This window comes from Eubalaena glacialis, chromosome 13 (genome assembly GCF_028564815.1).
Source record: "Eubalaena glacialis isolate mEubGla1 chromosome 13, mEubGla1.1.hap2.+ XY, whole genome shotgun sequence".
Classification (NCBI taxonomy): domain Eukaryota; kingdom Metazoa; phylum Chordata; class Mammalia; order Artiodactyla; family Balaenidae; genus Eubalaena; species Eubalaena glacialis.
In genome coordinates this window covers 89,912,913-89,929,588 of record NC_083728.1, presented here as the reverse complement: position 1 = coordinate 89,929,588, position 16,676 = coordinate 89,912,913, and the positions used below count along the sequence as shown (strand labels likewise).

Genomic DNA, 16,676 nt, shown 5'->3' with positions numbered 1-16,676 from the left:
GTCGGAGCAGCTTTGCTGGATGCTGGATGGTATTGGGTTAGGATCTCGTGAGGTTCAGCGAAGATGTCAACCAGGGTTTGTCTAAAGACTTGGCCGGCTGGACAGTCTTTCGCAGTGGCTCCCTGGAGTGGCCGTCAGTCTCAGTTCCTCATCACATGGACTGTCTCCGCAGGGCTGCTTGAGTGTCCTCCCAGCATGGCAGCTGGCTTCCCTGGAGAGTGATCAAGAGAGAGCAAGCTTGGGAGCCTCAGTGTCTTTTATGACCTAGTCTCAGACATCACCTTCTGTCATTTCCACAACAGCCTAGTGGTCACACAGGTTGCTTCCCTGGCTTGACTATTGGATACAGTGCTGCTATGAACATTGGGGTACACGTATCTTTTTGAATTAGAATTTCTGTTTTTTCTGGATATGTGCCCAAGAGTGGTGTGGCTGGATCATATGGTAACTGTATTTTTAGTTTTTTTAAGGAACCTCCATACTGTTTTCCATAGTGACTGCCATTAATTAGAATTTTTAAAAAATGATTGCTGAATTTTATCAAATACTTTTCTGGCATCTTGATATAAACATGGTTTTTCTTCTTTGATTTGCCGATATCATGAATAACATTTATAGGTTTTCTAATGTTTACTCTTCCTTGGATTCTTGGAATAAGCCCAATGTGGTCATAGCTGTAACAGGTCCGTTTGTTTTCCACCTCACCTCAGAGCCTAGAGGCGAGCTAGGTGACACATCACACATTATCCATTCGGTGCTGAACTAAAAATCTGGGTGCTGTTCTCGGTACCTCCCTTCCCCAAAGGCAGCACGTCAGCAAGCCCTGTTGGTTCTATGTCCAGAATATATCTCGAAAATTTTAAAATATTATCGTAGTAAAATACACATAGCATAAAATGTACTATTTTAACCATTTTAAGTATAAATCCAGAGGCATTAAATACACTCACCATGTCATGCAACAATCCCCACCACCCATTTTCAGAATGTTTTCATCACCCCGGACAGAAAACTGTCCAGAATATTCCATACGCCTCCATCTCTCTCTCCTCCCACTACTCCCTCCCGGCAGTTAGCTCCCCCACACACACAGTCCGTTCTCCACGGCAGCCGGAGTGATCTTTTTAAGACGTAAATCTCGTCTTGTCCAACCCACCTCTTAAAACCCTCTCATGATTCCTCCTAGAGCTTTTTGATTTTATAGCAAGTCTTTATCACAGCCCAGCCTCTTCTTCCCCTGGTTCCCCTCCCATCCATTGCTCCCCTACTCAGTGTGGTCCAGCTGTGCAGCTGAACTTGAGCCGGCAGGCTCTTTCCTGCCTCAGGGCCTTTGCACTTGCTGTTTCCTCTTCCTGGGGATCCTCTTCTCCAGGTTCTTTGTTACAAGTAGCCGTCTCCTTACTCCTGATCACATTCCCGGTCATATCTTCCACAAAATCTGAACGCGATCTGGAATTATCTTGTTCATTTGTTTCCTTTTTACTGTCTGTCTCTCCTCTTTGAACCATAAACTCCCGAGGGCAGGAACTTGTTCACAGTTGCAGCCCTGGTACTTAAAAGGGGGCAGGCACACAGTGGTCCTCGGCGGGGAATGCTTGTTGAGTGAATGTGAGATATTTGTACTTTTTCATTGATGTTCATTACGTATTTTAACACACAGTCACTGAGGTGTGCTCACATGATTCATTGCCTTGAGCTTTATTTCATTGTAGCTATGAAGGGGAAAAAGTCCGTGGACTGTATGAGGGAGAAGGCTTTGCCATCTTTCAAGGAGGCTGTACCTACCGCGTGAGTTATACCTTTTGGGACTGGGCAGGGCAGACAGTGCAGGGTGATAATTTTAGATTTGCATCTTCAGAAAGTCCACTGATTCCTCAAAAGAAATTGGAAGTACTTGATGCTGATTTTATTTTGAACCCTGAGTACATATTTTAAGGTAAAAACATGACTATTTCAGTACAAAGTAGTCATTTTAGATTTTTTCCTTTTGCCAAGTTTTATTTTGTACAAACAACATTAAGGTCACTAAAGTAAAAAACAAAGAGTGAAAATCCCAGTATCCTTTTGCCATAAATGTTTTCAATTTGTTGTGTCTCTTTTTTTTTTTTTTTTGGGGGGGGGGCACCGCGTGGCTTGCGGGATCTTAATTCCCCAACCAGGGATCGAACCTGCGCCCCCTGCAGTGGAAGTGCAGAGTCTTAACCACTGGACCGCCAGGGAAGTTCCTCTTTTATTTCTTGAATGGATGGATCAGTGCTTTTATATGGGCGTATTAATTTTGTAGATAACACCTTGAATCTTTTTTCAGTTAGGAATACATTGCTGTATTAATGTATGGTTTCCATAACTTAAAAGTTTGTTTGTGGTAAAATGTACATTAAACTTACCATTTTTAAGTGTTAGTTTCAGTGGCATTAAGTACATTTACATTGTTGTACAACCATCACCACCGTCATCTCCAGAACTTTTTCATCATCCCAAACTGAAACCCTGTTCCCATTAAACACTAAATTCCCATTCCCTCTTCCATAATTATTTAAAATATTGCATAGTGCTCTAATTTACCATTCAGAACTATGCCATAATTATTAGATACTTTTGGGGTGTTTTCATTTTTTGTCTTTATCACTGAGGCTACAGTGGCAGTAGTCATTCATCCGTTTGTTCAGATTATCCAGGAAATGTATGCTTATTATAGGAGAACAGATTTTTGTAGTTGAGGTCAAAAAGCATGGGTTTCAGTATCCTGATTTTTCCCATTAACATATAACATGTTCATTTTCCTGTGTTGTAAAAACTCTTAAAAATGCCATTTATGGGAATTCCCTGGCAGTCCAGTGGTTAGGACTCTGCACTTTCACTGCCGAGGGCCCGGGTTCAGTCCCTGGTCGGGGAACTAAGATACCACAAGCCATGCAGCTGGCCAAAAACAAAACAAAAGAAAACAAAACAAAAAAAACCCCACGCCATTTATTATGGCTGGATGATACTCATTAAAATGATTGTCCCGTCTGGCCTCTGCCAGTTCTGGCATTTATAGTGTTTCTTTATCCTGATGAGAATCTTCCTTCACCGCTGTGGTGGTTCTACAAGGCACCAGTGTGTATACCATTCAAAGATACCTAGTGCTTGACCACACGGGCTAAACCCCTCCCGGGCTGCTGAGGATGTGATCACAGCTCCTGCTAACCCTGGTAACCTGGTACCTTAGGTACGCAGTCACCTGGTAGCTCAAGCCTGGCCAGGCAGCCTTGCCTTTCCCACTAATGAGAGGCAAACACCCCTTTATTTCTGGAGGAGCCCCCTTGCTCGCTGCCAGCTACCTGCTTTGTAAACTTTGCATATTTTCCTTAGACTCAGATTCTTCCGATTGAAAGTAATCATCAGTTGGATCCCCTTTAAATGGTGAAGGAGGCAGACCCAGTGGAACGACCCAGTAGCCCCACGACCCACAGGGGTCAGACCTGCCTTGGTCACATGTTTAGATCACAATTTCCTGAAGAGAAAACTTGAAAACAAACATTTCATGAAACACTTGCCCTTTCCGTGTAGATGAAGCGCGATCCTTTCTGTTCTATCAATACTCTGTTAAAAAAAAACAAACAAAACTCTGCTTCTTGCGACCACGATTGATTCCATAATCCAAACGAGAGCCTCAGCCTGCAGTAGGAAGATCTCTGGCTGCCCCCAGTTTCCCTGAGCTCCAGCCCTGCCTGATGTGCGGCCAGGTTCACCTGGATGGATGATATAACGGACCTTCTCACTAGTGAAGTTAAGGCAGTGGTTCTTAAACCGTGTTCCCAAGGACCAGCAGCAGCACCTGGGAATTTGTGCAGAGTACAAATTCTTGGGCCCCAGCCCAGAGCTGGTGATGAATCAGAATCTCCAGCGTGCAGGGCGGGCCCAGTAATCTGTGCTTTCACCTCCCCCCACCCCGGTGACTCTGATGCACAGTCGAGTCTAGAACCACTGCGTCAGGGCACTGTTTACAGATTCTCGGTTCTCTCCAGTCATCAACCCCTGACCTCACCACCTCTAAAGAAGTGATTCCGAGGAAGAACTGGGTGTAATGTTATACGCATTTTCTCTGATTGCATTGCGACATTCAGGTGTGTTAAGTTTTTAACAACTAGTTCCTATACATTAACAATAGACACTTTAAATGAACGATATGGACAACTGTACATTATGTACACTTGTGTTTGTGTCAATACACACGCACACTCACACGTACTGATAATTCCCAGTAAGGGAAACAAAGTGTGATGTTGACAAATGTCATAATTTCTGATATCCAGATAATGGTTTTAATCTAGTCTAAATAATTTTCAAAAGACCCTTAAACTTTGAAATGCAAAGCCCAAAGCATATGAGTTCTTTTGAACTACAGAGTTTTCCAGCAGCTTAATTAGGTGAGGAAGGCTGAATTTACAACTCAGTTTAACAGCTGCGCAGCACTGCCTAGTGTCAGTTTTAGGGAACTGGGTTTTTTTGGACTCCTCCTCAGATCCTTTTTAGAACAGGATGGACGCCAGTGTGGTGCCAGCTCCCAGCTGAACACTGGACAAGCATATTTGTGGAACATGGTTCCATTTTAAAAGCTGAATCCCTGGGTGGCAGTTGTGTAAATCAAGATTGGGCCTAACGCTTTGTTGCTCTGTTTCAAAGGGTACGTTTTCAGAAGGACTCATGCATGGACGGGGGACTTATGTCTGGGCCGATGGATTGAAATATGAGGTAAAGTGTATAGTATGTTATAGTTCTAAACGAATTATGTGATTTAATGGTCAGGTTCCCACAATTAAACATACTAGTTTCATAAAAGTAACTCAGCACATGGGTTAAAAAAATATCCATAGAACCAAAGAACAGAGTGACAAGTAAGTTGTTACCGCAGGGGACCCTCTGTAAATTGTTACCAGTTTCCAGTTTCGTTTGTATATTCTAGAGGTATTCTTCAGCCTCTCCCATTTTTTTGCAAACACAAATAGTCTATTTGTTTATTTTTTTAAAGATTTAATTTTATTTATTTTTGGCTGCGTTGGGTCTTTGTTGCTGTGCACGGGCTTTCTCTAGTTGCGGCGAGCGGGGGCTACTCTTCGTTGCGGTACACGGGCTTCTCATTGCGGTGGCTTCTCTTGTTGCGGAGCACGGGTTCTAGGCGTGCGGGCTTCAGTAGTTGCGGCACGTGGGCTCAGTAGTTGTAGCGCACGGGCTTAGATGCTCTGTGGCATGTGGGATCTTCCCGGACCAGGGCTCGAACCCGTGTCCCCTGCATTGGCAGGCGGATTCTTAACCCCTGTGCCACCAGGGAAGCCCCACAAATAGTTTGTTATACACTCTCTTCTGTAGCTTTTTTCTCTGGAGACCAAACCATACCCACTCACTCAGATCTAGCTATCTCTACTGGCTGCTTGTGCTGTGTTTGGGCCTCACTTAACGGTCTTGCCGGGTCGGGGAATGTGTATTTTTAGACCGGTGCCTCCACAGTGCGTGTGGGCCTGAAACGCTGCCCTGAAAATCACAGTTTCAGAGCTGCTAACGCGATGGTGTTCATAAGTCGTAATGAAAGTATTTAAAACAGGGGATGTAAGGCTCACATGCAAACAACAGCCAGGTGAGGGAAAGAGGCACGTTTGGGCCAGGTGGGCAGCTAAGTGGACTGGGCAGTGGGAGATGAGGCTGGGGAAGAGCGAGGGGAGGGTCCACCTTCATTGTCACGGAGGGGAGAGAACAGCCAAGGTCCAGGACGGCCAGAGGATTGAGTCCCAACTGCCGTTTCAGGCCAGTCTTTCCCAGGAAACTCCCCACTGCCCCCAAGCCCCGCCTCCTGGCCTGGACCTCTGGTTCATCAGCTCTGGAAGGTCAGGTGGGGCTCATTCTTGCAGACACAGACCCGCCCCCATCACAGACACACACACACCCAGTCAGGGGAGGGTTTATGGGCAGGATTCAGGCTCTCACAGAAGCATCCTCTGGGAGGTTGGCTGGCCTCTTGGGACCTCTGCTGGGACCTCGCCTCCAGGAGTTAATGTTCCTGGAAAAGAACCCGATGCCTCTGGGCTGAGGTGTGGGGGGACCGCATGCTGGCCGCTCATCCTGGGGCAGGCGGTTGGCTGGTGTGTCTGCAGTATATTAGGGTTTCCACCAGTGATCCCTGAGCCTGGCTAATCGTCAGCATCTCCTGGGGGTAACACTGGAACCCAGTGAATTAGCCGCCTTCGAGGCGGGTTCCAGAATCCAAAATTCTCAAGGCCAGGCTTGGAAGCCACCACTGTACCACGTCACCTGCTGGCTTCTTGGAGCTTAGTGTGCACACAGCTTTCCCGATAGTTCATTCCACCTGGGCTTCTGCCCAGTGGAGGGACCAGGTGTGGGAGGATGGGATGTGTAGAGACGGGAGGAGGGGGGTGGGAGCTGGAGGGGGTATTCAACCGTTTCCAAGGGAGGAGAGACTGGCGTGGTATCCGCATCTCCAGCAGCCCACAAGACGAGGGATCTCTCCACTGCCTTCTTTCTGCCACACTGATGACGATTTTGCCCTAGGGGGACTTTGTGAAAAACATCCCCATGAACCATGGCGTCTATACCTGGCCGGACGGCAGCACCTACGAAGGAGAAGTGGTCAACGGCATGAGACACGGATTCGGCATGTTCAAGTGCAGCATGCAGCCCGTGTCCTACATCGGCCACTGGTGCCACGGCAAGAGACACGGCAAGGTGGGTGAGGCAGCCACGCGACCCCCGGCTATGAATAGGATGTGCAAACACAGAGAGCAGGAGGTGGGGGGCTGTGAAGGGTATATTCACTTTTTTTCTTATGAGGTGAAATTCACATCACGTGAAATTAACCATTTTACAGTGAACAATTCAGTGGCATTTAGTACATTCACAATATTGTGCCACCACCACCTCTGTCTAGTCCCAAAACATTTTCATCATCCCAAAATAAAACCCCATACCCATTAGGCAGTTACTCCCCACCTCCCCAGCCCTGGGCAACCACCGATCGGCTTTCTCACTCTATGGGTTTACCTATTCTGGATATTTTGTATAAATGGAATCATACAATATGTGACCTTTTGTGTCTGGCTTCTTTCACTGAGTATCATGTTTTTGAGGTTCATCTGTGTTGTAGGTAGTTCATTCCTTTTTAACAGCTGAGTAATATTCCACTGTACGGATGGACCACATTTTGTTTATCCATTCATCCATTGATGGACATGTGGGCTGTTTCCATCTTTTGGCTACTGTGAATAGTGCTGCTATGACTATGAGTGCAAAGGTTTATTTGAGTACTTGTTTTTAGTTCTTTTGGGTATATACCTAGGGGTGGAATTGCTGGGTCCTACGGTAACTTGATGTTTAACATTTTGAAGGACCACCAAACTGTTTTCCATGGTGGCTAACCCAGTTTACACTCTCACCAGCAATGTAGGTTATAGGTACTTTGAAGCGAGGTTGCTGTTTCTGGTACTATTGTTTCACTTTTACATAGGATGATAAAATACTGTAGCACTGTTTTTAGAAAATGTCAAAAGAAAAAGAAAGTCTGTCTTCATAATTATCACCTTACTCAGATTTAGACTGTTCCCTTGTGTTCTGCATTCTGTTGTTTTGTTTTTTAGCTCAAAGCAGATCAGTTCAGATATTTGGGAGAGTTGGGGATGGTGACTTCTAGATGGAGGCACCAGGATGGCTGCAAGAAGGAACAAGTTAGCGTGATAATGAGGAAGAAGATGGAAAACTCACACACACACACAGAAATAAACCAGTGAATAAACAAGCAATTTGAGGCCATTTAGCGTAGATCCAAATGCTTTGCACAGTGGCTACTCCCACTCCCTTAAAGGAATCATCAAAGAAAAATTATGCCGTGTTCACTTATGCTCGGAGGCAGTAAAATAAGATGTCAAAATGGATAAAACAAACTGGTTTTGGTACATAGAAGAGAGTGACCTTCGGTTATAAGGAAGGTACTACTCTTCACTTTAGGTAACAACAAAATAGGATTTCTTTAGGTACTTATTTGACTAATAATTACTGAATATACTGAATGTAATGGATGTAGTCGTTTCATCCCGTATGTGACACTTTGTTATTCAGGGGTAACTGATTTGTGACATTATCTCATTCTCACTTGGTGGGCACTTTACAGTATTCTTAATCAAAAACCAGAAACATAACACGGATTATATGTCTTACCTAAGGATGACATTTTCTGTATCATTTAGACTCCTTAAAATCATACATTTTAATCTTTACCTTTAAAAAAGCATTTGTTTTATGAGGCTTGATGATTTTATAAAAATGATATTCTTTGTTCTAGGGCTCCATTTATTACAATCAAGAGGGCACCTCTTGGTACGAGGGAGACTGGTTGCACAACATCAAAAAGGGCTGGGGGATAAGGTGGTAGGTATCCCCCCACCATGTTTGGGGTGTTGGCGAAAAGCGTTTGTGGGCCCAGATAACTTTCACATAGGGTATTTAAAGATAAGGCGCAGAACTTACAGAGAACACGTTTTCTATATAAGCAGGGTGGAATATTTAAATTAACCCCAATATAATCTCAACAGGGATGAAGTATTCTTCGGAAAATTTAGAAAAACACCATATTAAATATGATGTCTAATCATACTGTTTCACTTTATTATACGTAGAAACCGCCTCCCTTTGTTTTCTATATTAATCATGGGTCTCCATTATTAGTTTCATATTTTCTGAGGAATATTGACATATCGACTTGATTTTAGATTGAGCTGATGGAGCCAAATATTTTAAGGATTAAAATATTTGGGGGCAAAATATTAACCAATCATAATACTATAGGGAATTACTTAAAAAGATTAAAAACACTGTTCTTACCCACTGTCACCTTATTAAGTAATCAGATGTTTTTACAAAGTGATTTATTCTACCCACCCCTGCACCCACCCAGATGATTGTTTTTATGGACCACATGCCTATTCATTGAATTTAAATACAGGGAAGATTGTATGGGCACAAGGACTGGATTTCTTCAAAGGTATTTAGGGAGAAAGTTTAAGAAAGTTTTAAAGGTAAATGTTGTACATGAGATAACTGATTGTTTTTAATTTTTGTTTGTCCTAGTTACAAATCTGGAAATATATATGAAGGTCAGTGGGAGAACAATATGCGTCATGGGGAAGGCAGGATGAGGTGGCTGACAGCTAATGAAGAGTACACCGGTCAGTGGGAGAAGGGGGTCCAGGTACTGTGCTAGCTGGTTTTACTGGTCTTAGCAGAATACACCCAGAGGCGGGTGCTCTGCTGGTCCTCAGCCCATGAATTATTTGGTGTAGGGTATTGCCTGGTCATCTGAAATTCAAGCTGTGTTAAATTTAGAAACTCACAAACTCACATTATGATTACTTGTCTAAATCAGCTTTTTTAAAAAAATATATTTTGTTGACATATAATTGATTTACACTGTTGTGTTAATTTCTGCTCTACAGCAAAGTGATGCAGTTATACATGTATATATGTTCTTTTTCATATTCTTTTCCATATGGTTTCTCACAGGATATTGAATATAGTTCCCTGTGCCTTACAGTACGATCTGGTTGTTTATCCATTCTATATATAATAGTTCCCATCTGCTCATCCCAAACTCCCAATCCATCCCTCTCCACCCTCCCCTCCCCCTTGGCAACCATAAGTCTGTTCTCTATGTCTGTGAGTCTGTTTTTGTTTTGTAGATACGTTCATTTGTGTCGTATTTTAGATTCCACATACAAGTGATATCATAGGGTGTCTTTCTCTTTCTGACTTACTTCACTTAGTATGATAATCTCTAGATCTATCCATGTTGCTGCAAATGGCATTATTTCATTCTTTCTTATGGCTAAATTGACCTTTTTTTTTTTTTAAGTGCTGTTTTATTAGTATTTAGTTTTCTCTAGGGGTCTCACACACAAGCAAGGTTCTTCCATTGGCAAATTCATAAGTCACATGACTCTTGGGAGGACTATTATTTACATTTTATTTTATTTTATTTTATTTATGTATTTTTTGGACTTATTTGGCTAGACAAGATTTTATTGGGTACAAGATGATCATTTTTGATAAAGCATTATAGTAGAGATCTTAAATGAAGATAACAAGGCTCAAAGAAGTTTGGTCAAAAGACCAAAGCAGATCCAGACTTGCCAACTGCCTTGGAATATGGGATTATTACCTGTTACCATTTCTCTGCAGTGCTTCAAGATGCTACTTGTTACAGGGCTTAAGAAGCAGCTATCCCCTAAATAACGGTACCTGCCTCAGAGGGTTATTATGGAGACTGAATAAATACGAAATAGTGCCTGGCATATAATAAGCTATTACTGAAGGCCCCAGGAATCCCACACTACTGCTCAAAGTTCTTGCTTGTCTGAAGGCTGGAGGGGTAGGTAGGCTCGGGCAGCCGTGTCTGGAAGGTGTCCAGAAGGGCAGCACATGATACACAGAAGGATTCTCAGTCCTGACTCTGCCTCAAGAGCCCAGGAGGGATCCACCTTTGCCCCACTGATAACCCTCCCTCAGGACAATGATATGAGGACGTGAACTACCCGTAAATCAAGGACAGAAGCCCAGGGAAGCCACGAGGTGCTCAGCACCGTGCTTTTCTTTTTTTAAAGAGATTGGAGTTTATTTATTTATTTATTTTTGGCTCTGTTGGGTCTTCGTTTCTGTGCGAGGGCTTTCTCTAGTTGCGGCGAGCGGGGGCCACTCTTCATCGCGGTGCGCGGGCCTCTCACTATCGCGGCCTCTCTTGTTGCGGAGCACAGGCTCCAGACGCGCAGGCTCAGTAGTTGTGGCTCACGGGCCTAGTTGCTCCGCGGCATGTGGGATCTTCCCAGACCAGGGCTCGAACCTGTGTCCCCTGCATTGGCAGGCGGATTCTCAACCACTGCGCCACCAGGGAAGCCCCCAGCACTGTGCTTTTGACACAGAAAGCCTACCCTATGAACACCAGCGCTGTGTTTGTCTCCCCCTCCCCCTTTTAGTTCCAAAGGTACTGAAGCCTCTTAACTCTGATCTTTTTACAGAACCAGTACCAGGCATTTATCAGAAGAGGCCAGGCTTCAGGTTTTCATACAGCCCTCCCAGTAGTGTAAAAGTAAATGTCAGTAATCTCATTGGGCTCTTAACTTGCAACCCAGCCTATAGCATAAATTGCAGTGCCTTGGCCAATACTGTAGTAGGCCTTGCTCTTCTCCAGATAGGGTGAAATGAAACACCTTGCTTCAAGGTCCATTCCCTGTATCTACTTGCATTTCCCCTCAATATAATTTCCTGATTCTGAGGCACTCTCACACCTCATTTTCCCCTAAAGAGGGAAAGCAAAAAGTCAATTCCTCTTACACTCAAAGGCTGATGTCCCCCTAAAATGAAGAATCAACAAGGTCTCAGCTCAAGTTTAATAAAACTACAAAAGACCAAAAGTGATATCCTACTACTATACACATCAGTTTGCCTGCCCCATAATACAGCTCAGGCCATTCCCTCCAGAGGAAGAAAGGCTGGCCTCCCCAACCCCTGCAGGAAAGGCCTGTCCTGTCCCACACCACATCTGGGCTGAGTGTAAGGTCTTGTGTTTGAAGCATGACAGTAGTACAAAAGAGGTTTTGCTCTCATGGCCACCTGCTGCAGCCTGGCCCTAAAATGGCCCAATGCTCACTTCTGCTTAGAGAAATATTCTTTGCTCTTCTGGACATCAGGCTTGATGGTATCACTGCCAGGCTTCCAGCCAGCTGGGCACACTTCCCCATGTTTGTCAGTAAACTGGAAGGCCTGAACTAGTCTCAGTGTCTCCTCCACAGAACGGCCAACAGGAAGGTCATTTATGGTGATCTGTCGAAGGATACCTTTATCATCAATATTAAAAAGGCCCCTGAATGAGATGCCTTCATCGGCCTTTAAGACTCCATAGTCCTGAGCAATGATGCGCTTGGGGTCTGATATCAAGGGAATGTTCATGGGTCCCAGTCCTCCTTGTTTCTTGGGTGTGTTGTTCCATGCCAGGTGACAGAAGTGAGAATCCACAGAAGCACCAATCACTTGGCAGTTGAGTTTCTTAAATTCTTCTGCCCTATCACTGAAAGCAATGATCTCCGTGGGGCACACAAAGGTGAAGTCAAGAGGGTAAAAGAAGAACACGACATATTTTCCTTTGTAGTCAGATAGGCTGATATCTTTGAACTGACCATCTGGCATTACAGCAGTTGCTTTGAACTGGTGGGCACGGTGCCCAATTTTGGCATTTCCTGAAGACATATTGCGATCAGCACTTCTCACAAACCACAAAGGACAGTCAGGAAGCACACACACTATTTACATTGTAAAAGCTATGTATTGGGCTTCCCTGGTGGCGCAGTGGTTAGGAATCCACCTGCTAATGCAGGGAACACAGGTTCAAGCCCTGGTCCGGGAAGATCCCACATGCCGCAGAGCAACTAGACCCGTGTGCCACAACTACAGAGCCTGCGAGCCACAACTACTGAAGCCCGCGCGCCTAGAGCTGTGCTCTGCAACAAGAGAAGCCACCGCAATGAGAAGCCTGTGCACCGCAACGAAGAGTAGCCCCCACTCAGCGCAACTAGAGAAAGCCCGCGCACAGCAACGAAGACCCAACGCAGCCAAAAAAAAAAAAAAAAAAAAAAAAAAGCTATGTATTTCCTGCACAGAAAAGGAAAGCTTTCTATGGTTAATTTTATATAGTTTATATAGCTAGGATTTTCTGATGACATCTTATATATTAACCTACTAATTGGGGACCTTGCTAAACTCACATAATAGTTCTAGTTGCTTTTTTGTAGACTCTCTAGGACTTTTTAATCTAGATAACCATGCCTGCAAATACAGTCAACTTTATATGTTTCTTTCTAATCTGTATGCCATTTTTTTCTCTTGCTTTATTGCACTGGCTAAGACCTCCAGGATATTTTGTGATATTGACTAGGAGTGGAGGGAGTGGACATCCTCACATTGTTCCTGATCTTAGTGTGAAAGAATTCAGTCTCTCATCAAGCATGATGTTAGCTGTAGGTTTTTTGTAGCTACCCTTTATCAGGTTGAGGAAGCCCTTTTTAATTCTTAATTTGCTTAACAGTTTTCATCATGAATAGGTATTGAATTTTGTCTAGTGCTTTTTCTGCCTCCAGTCAGATGATCATGTGGTTTTTCTTCTCCAGTCTATTGATTGGTTGAGTTAGATTAATTGATTTTCAAATGTTGAGCCAATCTTGCATTCCTGGGACAAACCCGACTTGGTCATGATGATATCATCATTTTTATATCTTGCTGGGTTTAATTTCCTAATATTTTGTTGAGAATTTTTGTGTCCATGTTCATGAGGGATATTGATCTATAGTATTATTTCCTTATAACATCTTGTCAGCTTGTAGTAATCAGGGTAATGTCAGCTTCATAAAATGAATTGGGAAGTGTTCTCTTCAATTTTTTGGAAGTTTGTAGCATTGGCACTATCTCTTCCTTAGCCATATAGTTGAATATGCCAGTGAAGCCTTCTGGCCCTGGAGTTGTCTTTGTGGGATGATTAAATTAACTATATATTAACTATAAAATCAATTTCTTTAGTAAATAATGTGCTATTCAGGTTATCTATTTCTTCTTAAGTAAGCTGTGGAAGTTTGTGTTATACTGAAGGAGTTTGCTTGCTTCATTGAAATTGTTAATGTTATTGGCACAAGGTTGTTTATAACATTCCCTTATTCTTTTAATATATATAGGATCTATAGTGATGGTCCCTCTTTCTTCTAATATTAGTAATTTGTGCTTTCTCTCTCCTTCATCAGTCTTGCTAGAGATGGATCAGTTTCATTAAAATGATCAAAGAGCCAGTTTTAGTTTTGTTTTCTTTGATGTTTTTCAAAATAACTGATATCTATTCTTGTTATTACCTTCCTTCTGCATGCTTTGGGTTTAATTTGCTCTTTTCCTAGAGTTGTATGGATGCTTTATTGATTTGAGACATTTCTTTTTTCCTAATGTAAACATTTAATACTACAATTTTTCCTGTTAGCACTGCTTTATCTGTATCCCACTTATTTTGATATATTATGTTTTTTAAGTTTTGTTCAGTTCAAAATATTTTCTAATTTCCCCATGACTTTCTCTTTGGCCTATAAATTATTTTGAAGTATGTTGTTTAATTTTCAGATATTTGGGTATTTTCCCAGATACTTTTCTACTGTTTTTTTGTGTGTTTAATTCCACTGTGGTCAGAGAACATACTGTCTATAATTGCATTTCTTTTCAGTATGTTGAGGTTTATTTTGGTCTATTTTGGTGAATGTTACATGTATTTCTGATTTGGTTGAGTGGAGTTTTCTATAGATATCAGTTAGATCAAGTTGGTTGATAGTGTTGTTCAGATCTTCTATATCATTACTCATTTTCTGTCAACTTTTTCTATCCATTTCTGAGAGAAGCATGTTTAAGTATCCAAGTATAGTTGTGGATTTGTCTATTTCTCCTTTCAGATCTATTAGTTTTTGCTTCATATATTTTGACAGTTTGTTGTTATGTGTATACACATTTAGGATTGTTATGTCTTCCTGGTGAGTTGACCCTTTTTATAATTTTATAATGTCATTCTTTAACCCTGGTGATTTTTATTTCTCTGAGCTCTACTTTTTCTGATATGAATATGGCCACTCCAACTTTGTTTTCTTTTTAATTTTAATGGTGGTAAAATATACATATAACTTACCATCTTAACCATTTTTAAATGTATATAGTTCAGTGCTAAGTACATTCACACTGTGTTCAGCCGTCACCGCCATCCATCCACAGAATTCTTTTCACCTTGCAAAACTGAGACTCTGTACCTATTAAACAATAACTCCCCACTTCCTCCTCCCCCCAGCCCCTGGCACCCACCATTCTACTGTCTGTCTCTGTGAATGTGACTATTCTAGATACCTCATCTAAGTAAAATCATATAGTTTTTGTCCTTTTTTGAGTAGCCTATTTCACTTAGCATACTGTCTTCAAGGTTCATCCATGCTGTAAGCATGTGTCAGAATTTCCTTCCCTTTTAAGGCTGAATCATATTCCGTTGTATGGATGGACCACATTTTGTCTATTCATTCCTCAACAGACACCTGGGTTGCTTCCACCTTTCGGCTGTTGCAAATGTTGCTATGAACATGAGTGTACACATTGTTTGTTCGATTCCCTTCTTTCATTTCTCTTCAGTATATACCCAGAATTTACAGAATGGTATATATATCCAAGCTGTCTAAGCTTGTGTAACAATGAATAAAGTCAGATAGGATTTAAAAAAAAAAAAAAAGAATGGTGTATATATAGAAACATTCCATTGTTGAAAAAATTGTGTATGTCTTTATATATGTATATAATATGTTGATTTAGTATGATTGTATGTGCATGGGGAAAACAGAGATGAATTTCAAACCCAACTAGTGGTTACCTCTGGAATGTGGGATTGAGGAGGGAATATTTTTATCAATCTGTATGTTAAAAATAATTAAAATTTAAAATAATATTAAGCCAGGCACTTTAAATACACCATTTTCAATTATTACATCCAACCTGTGGTAGGTGTTATTTCCCTTTACAGATGAGACCCAGAGGACTTAACTAATTAGCCTTATGTCAAAGGGCTGGTTTGTAAATAACTGAGCTGAGGCTGAACCCAAGTCTGTGAGACTCCATCACGCATGCTCTTTGCCCCTTCAAATGAGTCCCTGTATTTGATTCATACCTAATTTTAAATGGATTTGCGTAAAAAGAGGAAACATTTTGAGCATTTCTCATGGAAATTTGCTTTCTTTTCAGAATGGTTTTGGCACACACACATGGTTTCTAAAGAGAATCCCCTACTCCCAGTATCCTTTGAGAAATGAATACGTAGGAGAGTTTGTGAATGGATACCGTCATGGCCATGGAAAGTTCTACTATGCCAGTGGAGCCATGTATGAAGGAGAATGGGTTGCCAATAAAAAACATGGCATGGTGAGTACAGACCTGTGAAGATTACATTTTAAAGATTATGTAAAGGCATGTCATCCTCTGTCTAGTAAAGTGCATTATCCATTTTGCATAGGATAACTTACTGTTTTGTTAAGATGATTACATAAATTTTAAAATAACTTCTAACATATCAATTTCCTTTGTATTTAGAGGCTATATAATTAGTCTGGTGTGTGTGTGTATGTTAGGGTGGTTTTGGTTGCAAGTAACAGAAAATCTAACTTAATCTTCCATAAATGATAAAGAATAATGTGGGTTTCAGTGTTGGTTTGATTCAGCAGCTCCATGACGTCAGGGTTTCTCCTCCATCCATCCATGTCTCCTACCATGTCAGCTTCACAATTATGCTGCCCTCCCTTATGACTGCAACATGGCTGCTGTGGTTCCAGGCTTCACATCTACATACCCCACTAAGTAGAAGGAGAGAAGAAACTCTTTTTGGAGAAGTTTTCCACAAACATCTTTAGCCTCACTGAGCTGAACTGGGGGTCATTTGCCCACCTTTGAGTCAGACCAACCACTGGCCTGGGTTTGATAAATACCAAGGGAGTCCCCATTCTGTGATAGGCACCTCTGCTGGTCATCAGCATATTTAATAAGCCACATTCTGTGACCTAGGGGTGCTTAAAGTTGTTGGGGAGGGGTTGTGG

General features: G+C 42.2%; 2 protein-coding genes across 3 annotated transcripts in view; one reads left to right on the top strand and one right to left on the bottom strand.

Moving 5' to 3' along the window:
* Nucleotides 1–16,676, top strand: part of RSPH10B (radial spoke head 10 homolog B) — a 39,447-nt gene that overhangs the window by 2,405 nt on the left and 20,366 nt on the right. For both annotated transcript variants that reach the window (XM_061208375.1, XM_061208374.1), the window contains exons 3-8: nt 1,713–1,788; nt 4,669–4,737; nt 6,547–6,720; nt 8,330–8,415; nt 9,115–9,235; nt 15,832–16,008. In XM_061208375.1, coding sequence (XP_061064358.1) covers nt 1,713–1,788; nt 4,669–4,737; nt 6,547–6,720; nt 8,330–8,415; nt 9,115–9,235; nt 15,832–16,008 — 703 coding nt within the window. The remainder of the gene's footprint in view (nt 1–1,712; nt 1,789–4,668; nt 4,738–6,546; nt 6,721–8,329; nt 8,416–9,114; nt 9,236–15,831; nt 16,009–16,676) is intronic.
* On the bottom strand, nt 11,654–12,291 carry LOC133103255 (peroxiredoxin-1-like). The gene has a single exon (XM_061208629.1). It carries the CDS (start codon nt 12,280–12,282, stop codon nt 11,683–11,685), a length of 600 nt encoding a protein of 199 aa, XP_061064612.1. The 5' UTR covers nt 12,283–12,291; the 3' UTR covers nt 11,654–11,682.

Excerpts from the sequence above, each read along its gene's own strand:
- LOC133103255 (XM_061208629.1), bottom strand. The coding sequence starts at position 12,282 with ATGTCTTCAGGAAATGCCAAAATTGGGCACCGTGCCCACCAGTTCAAA.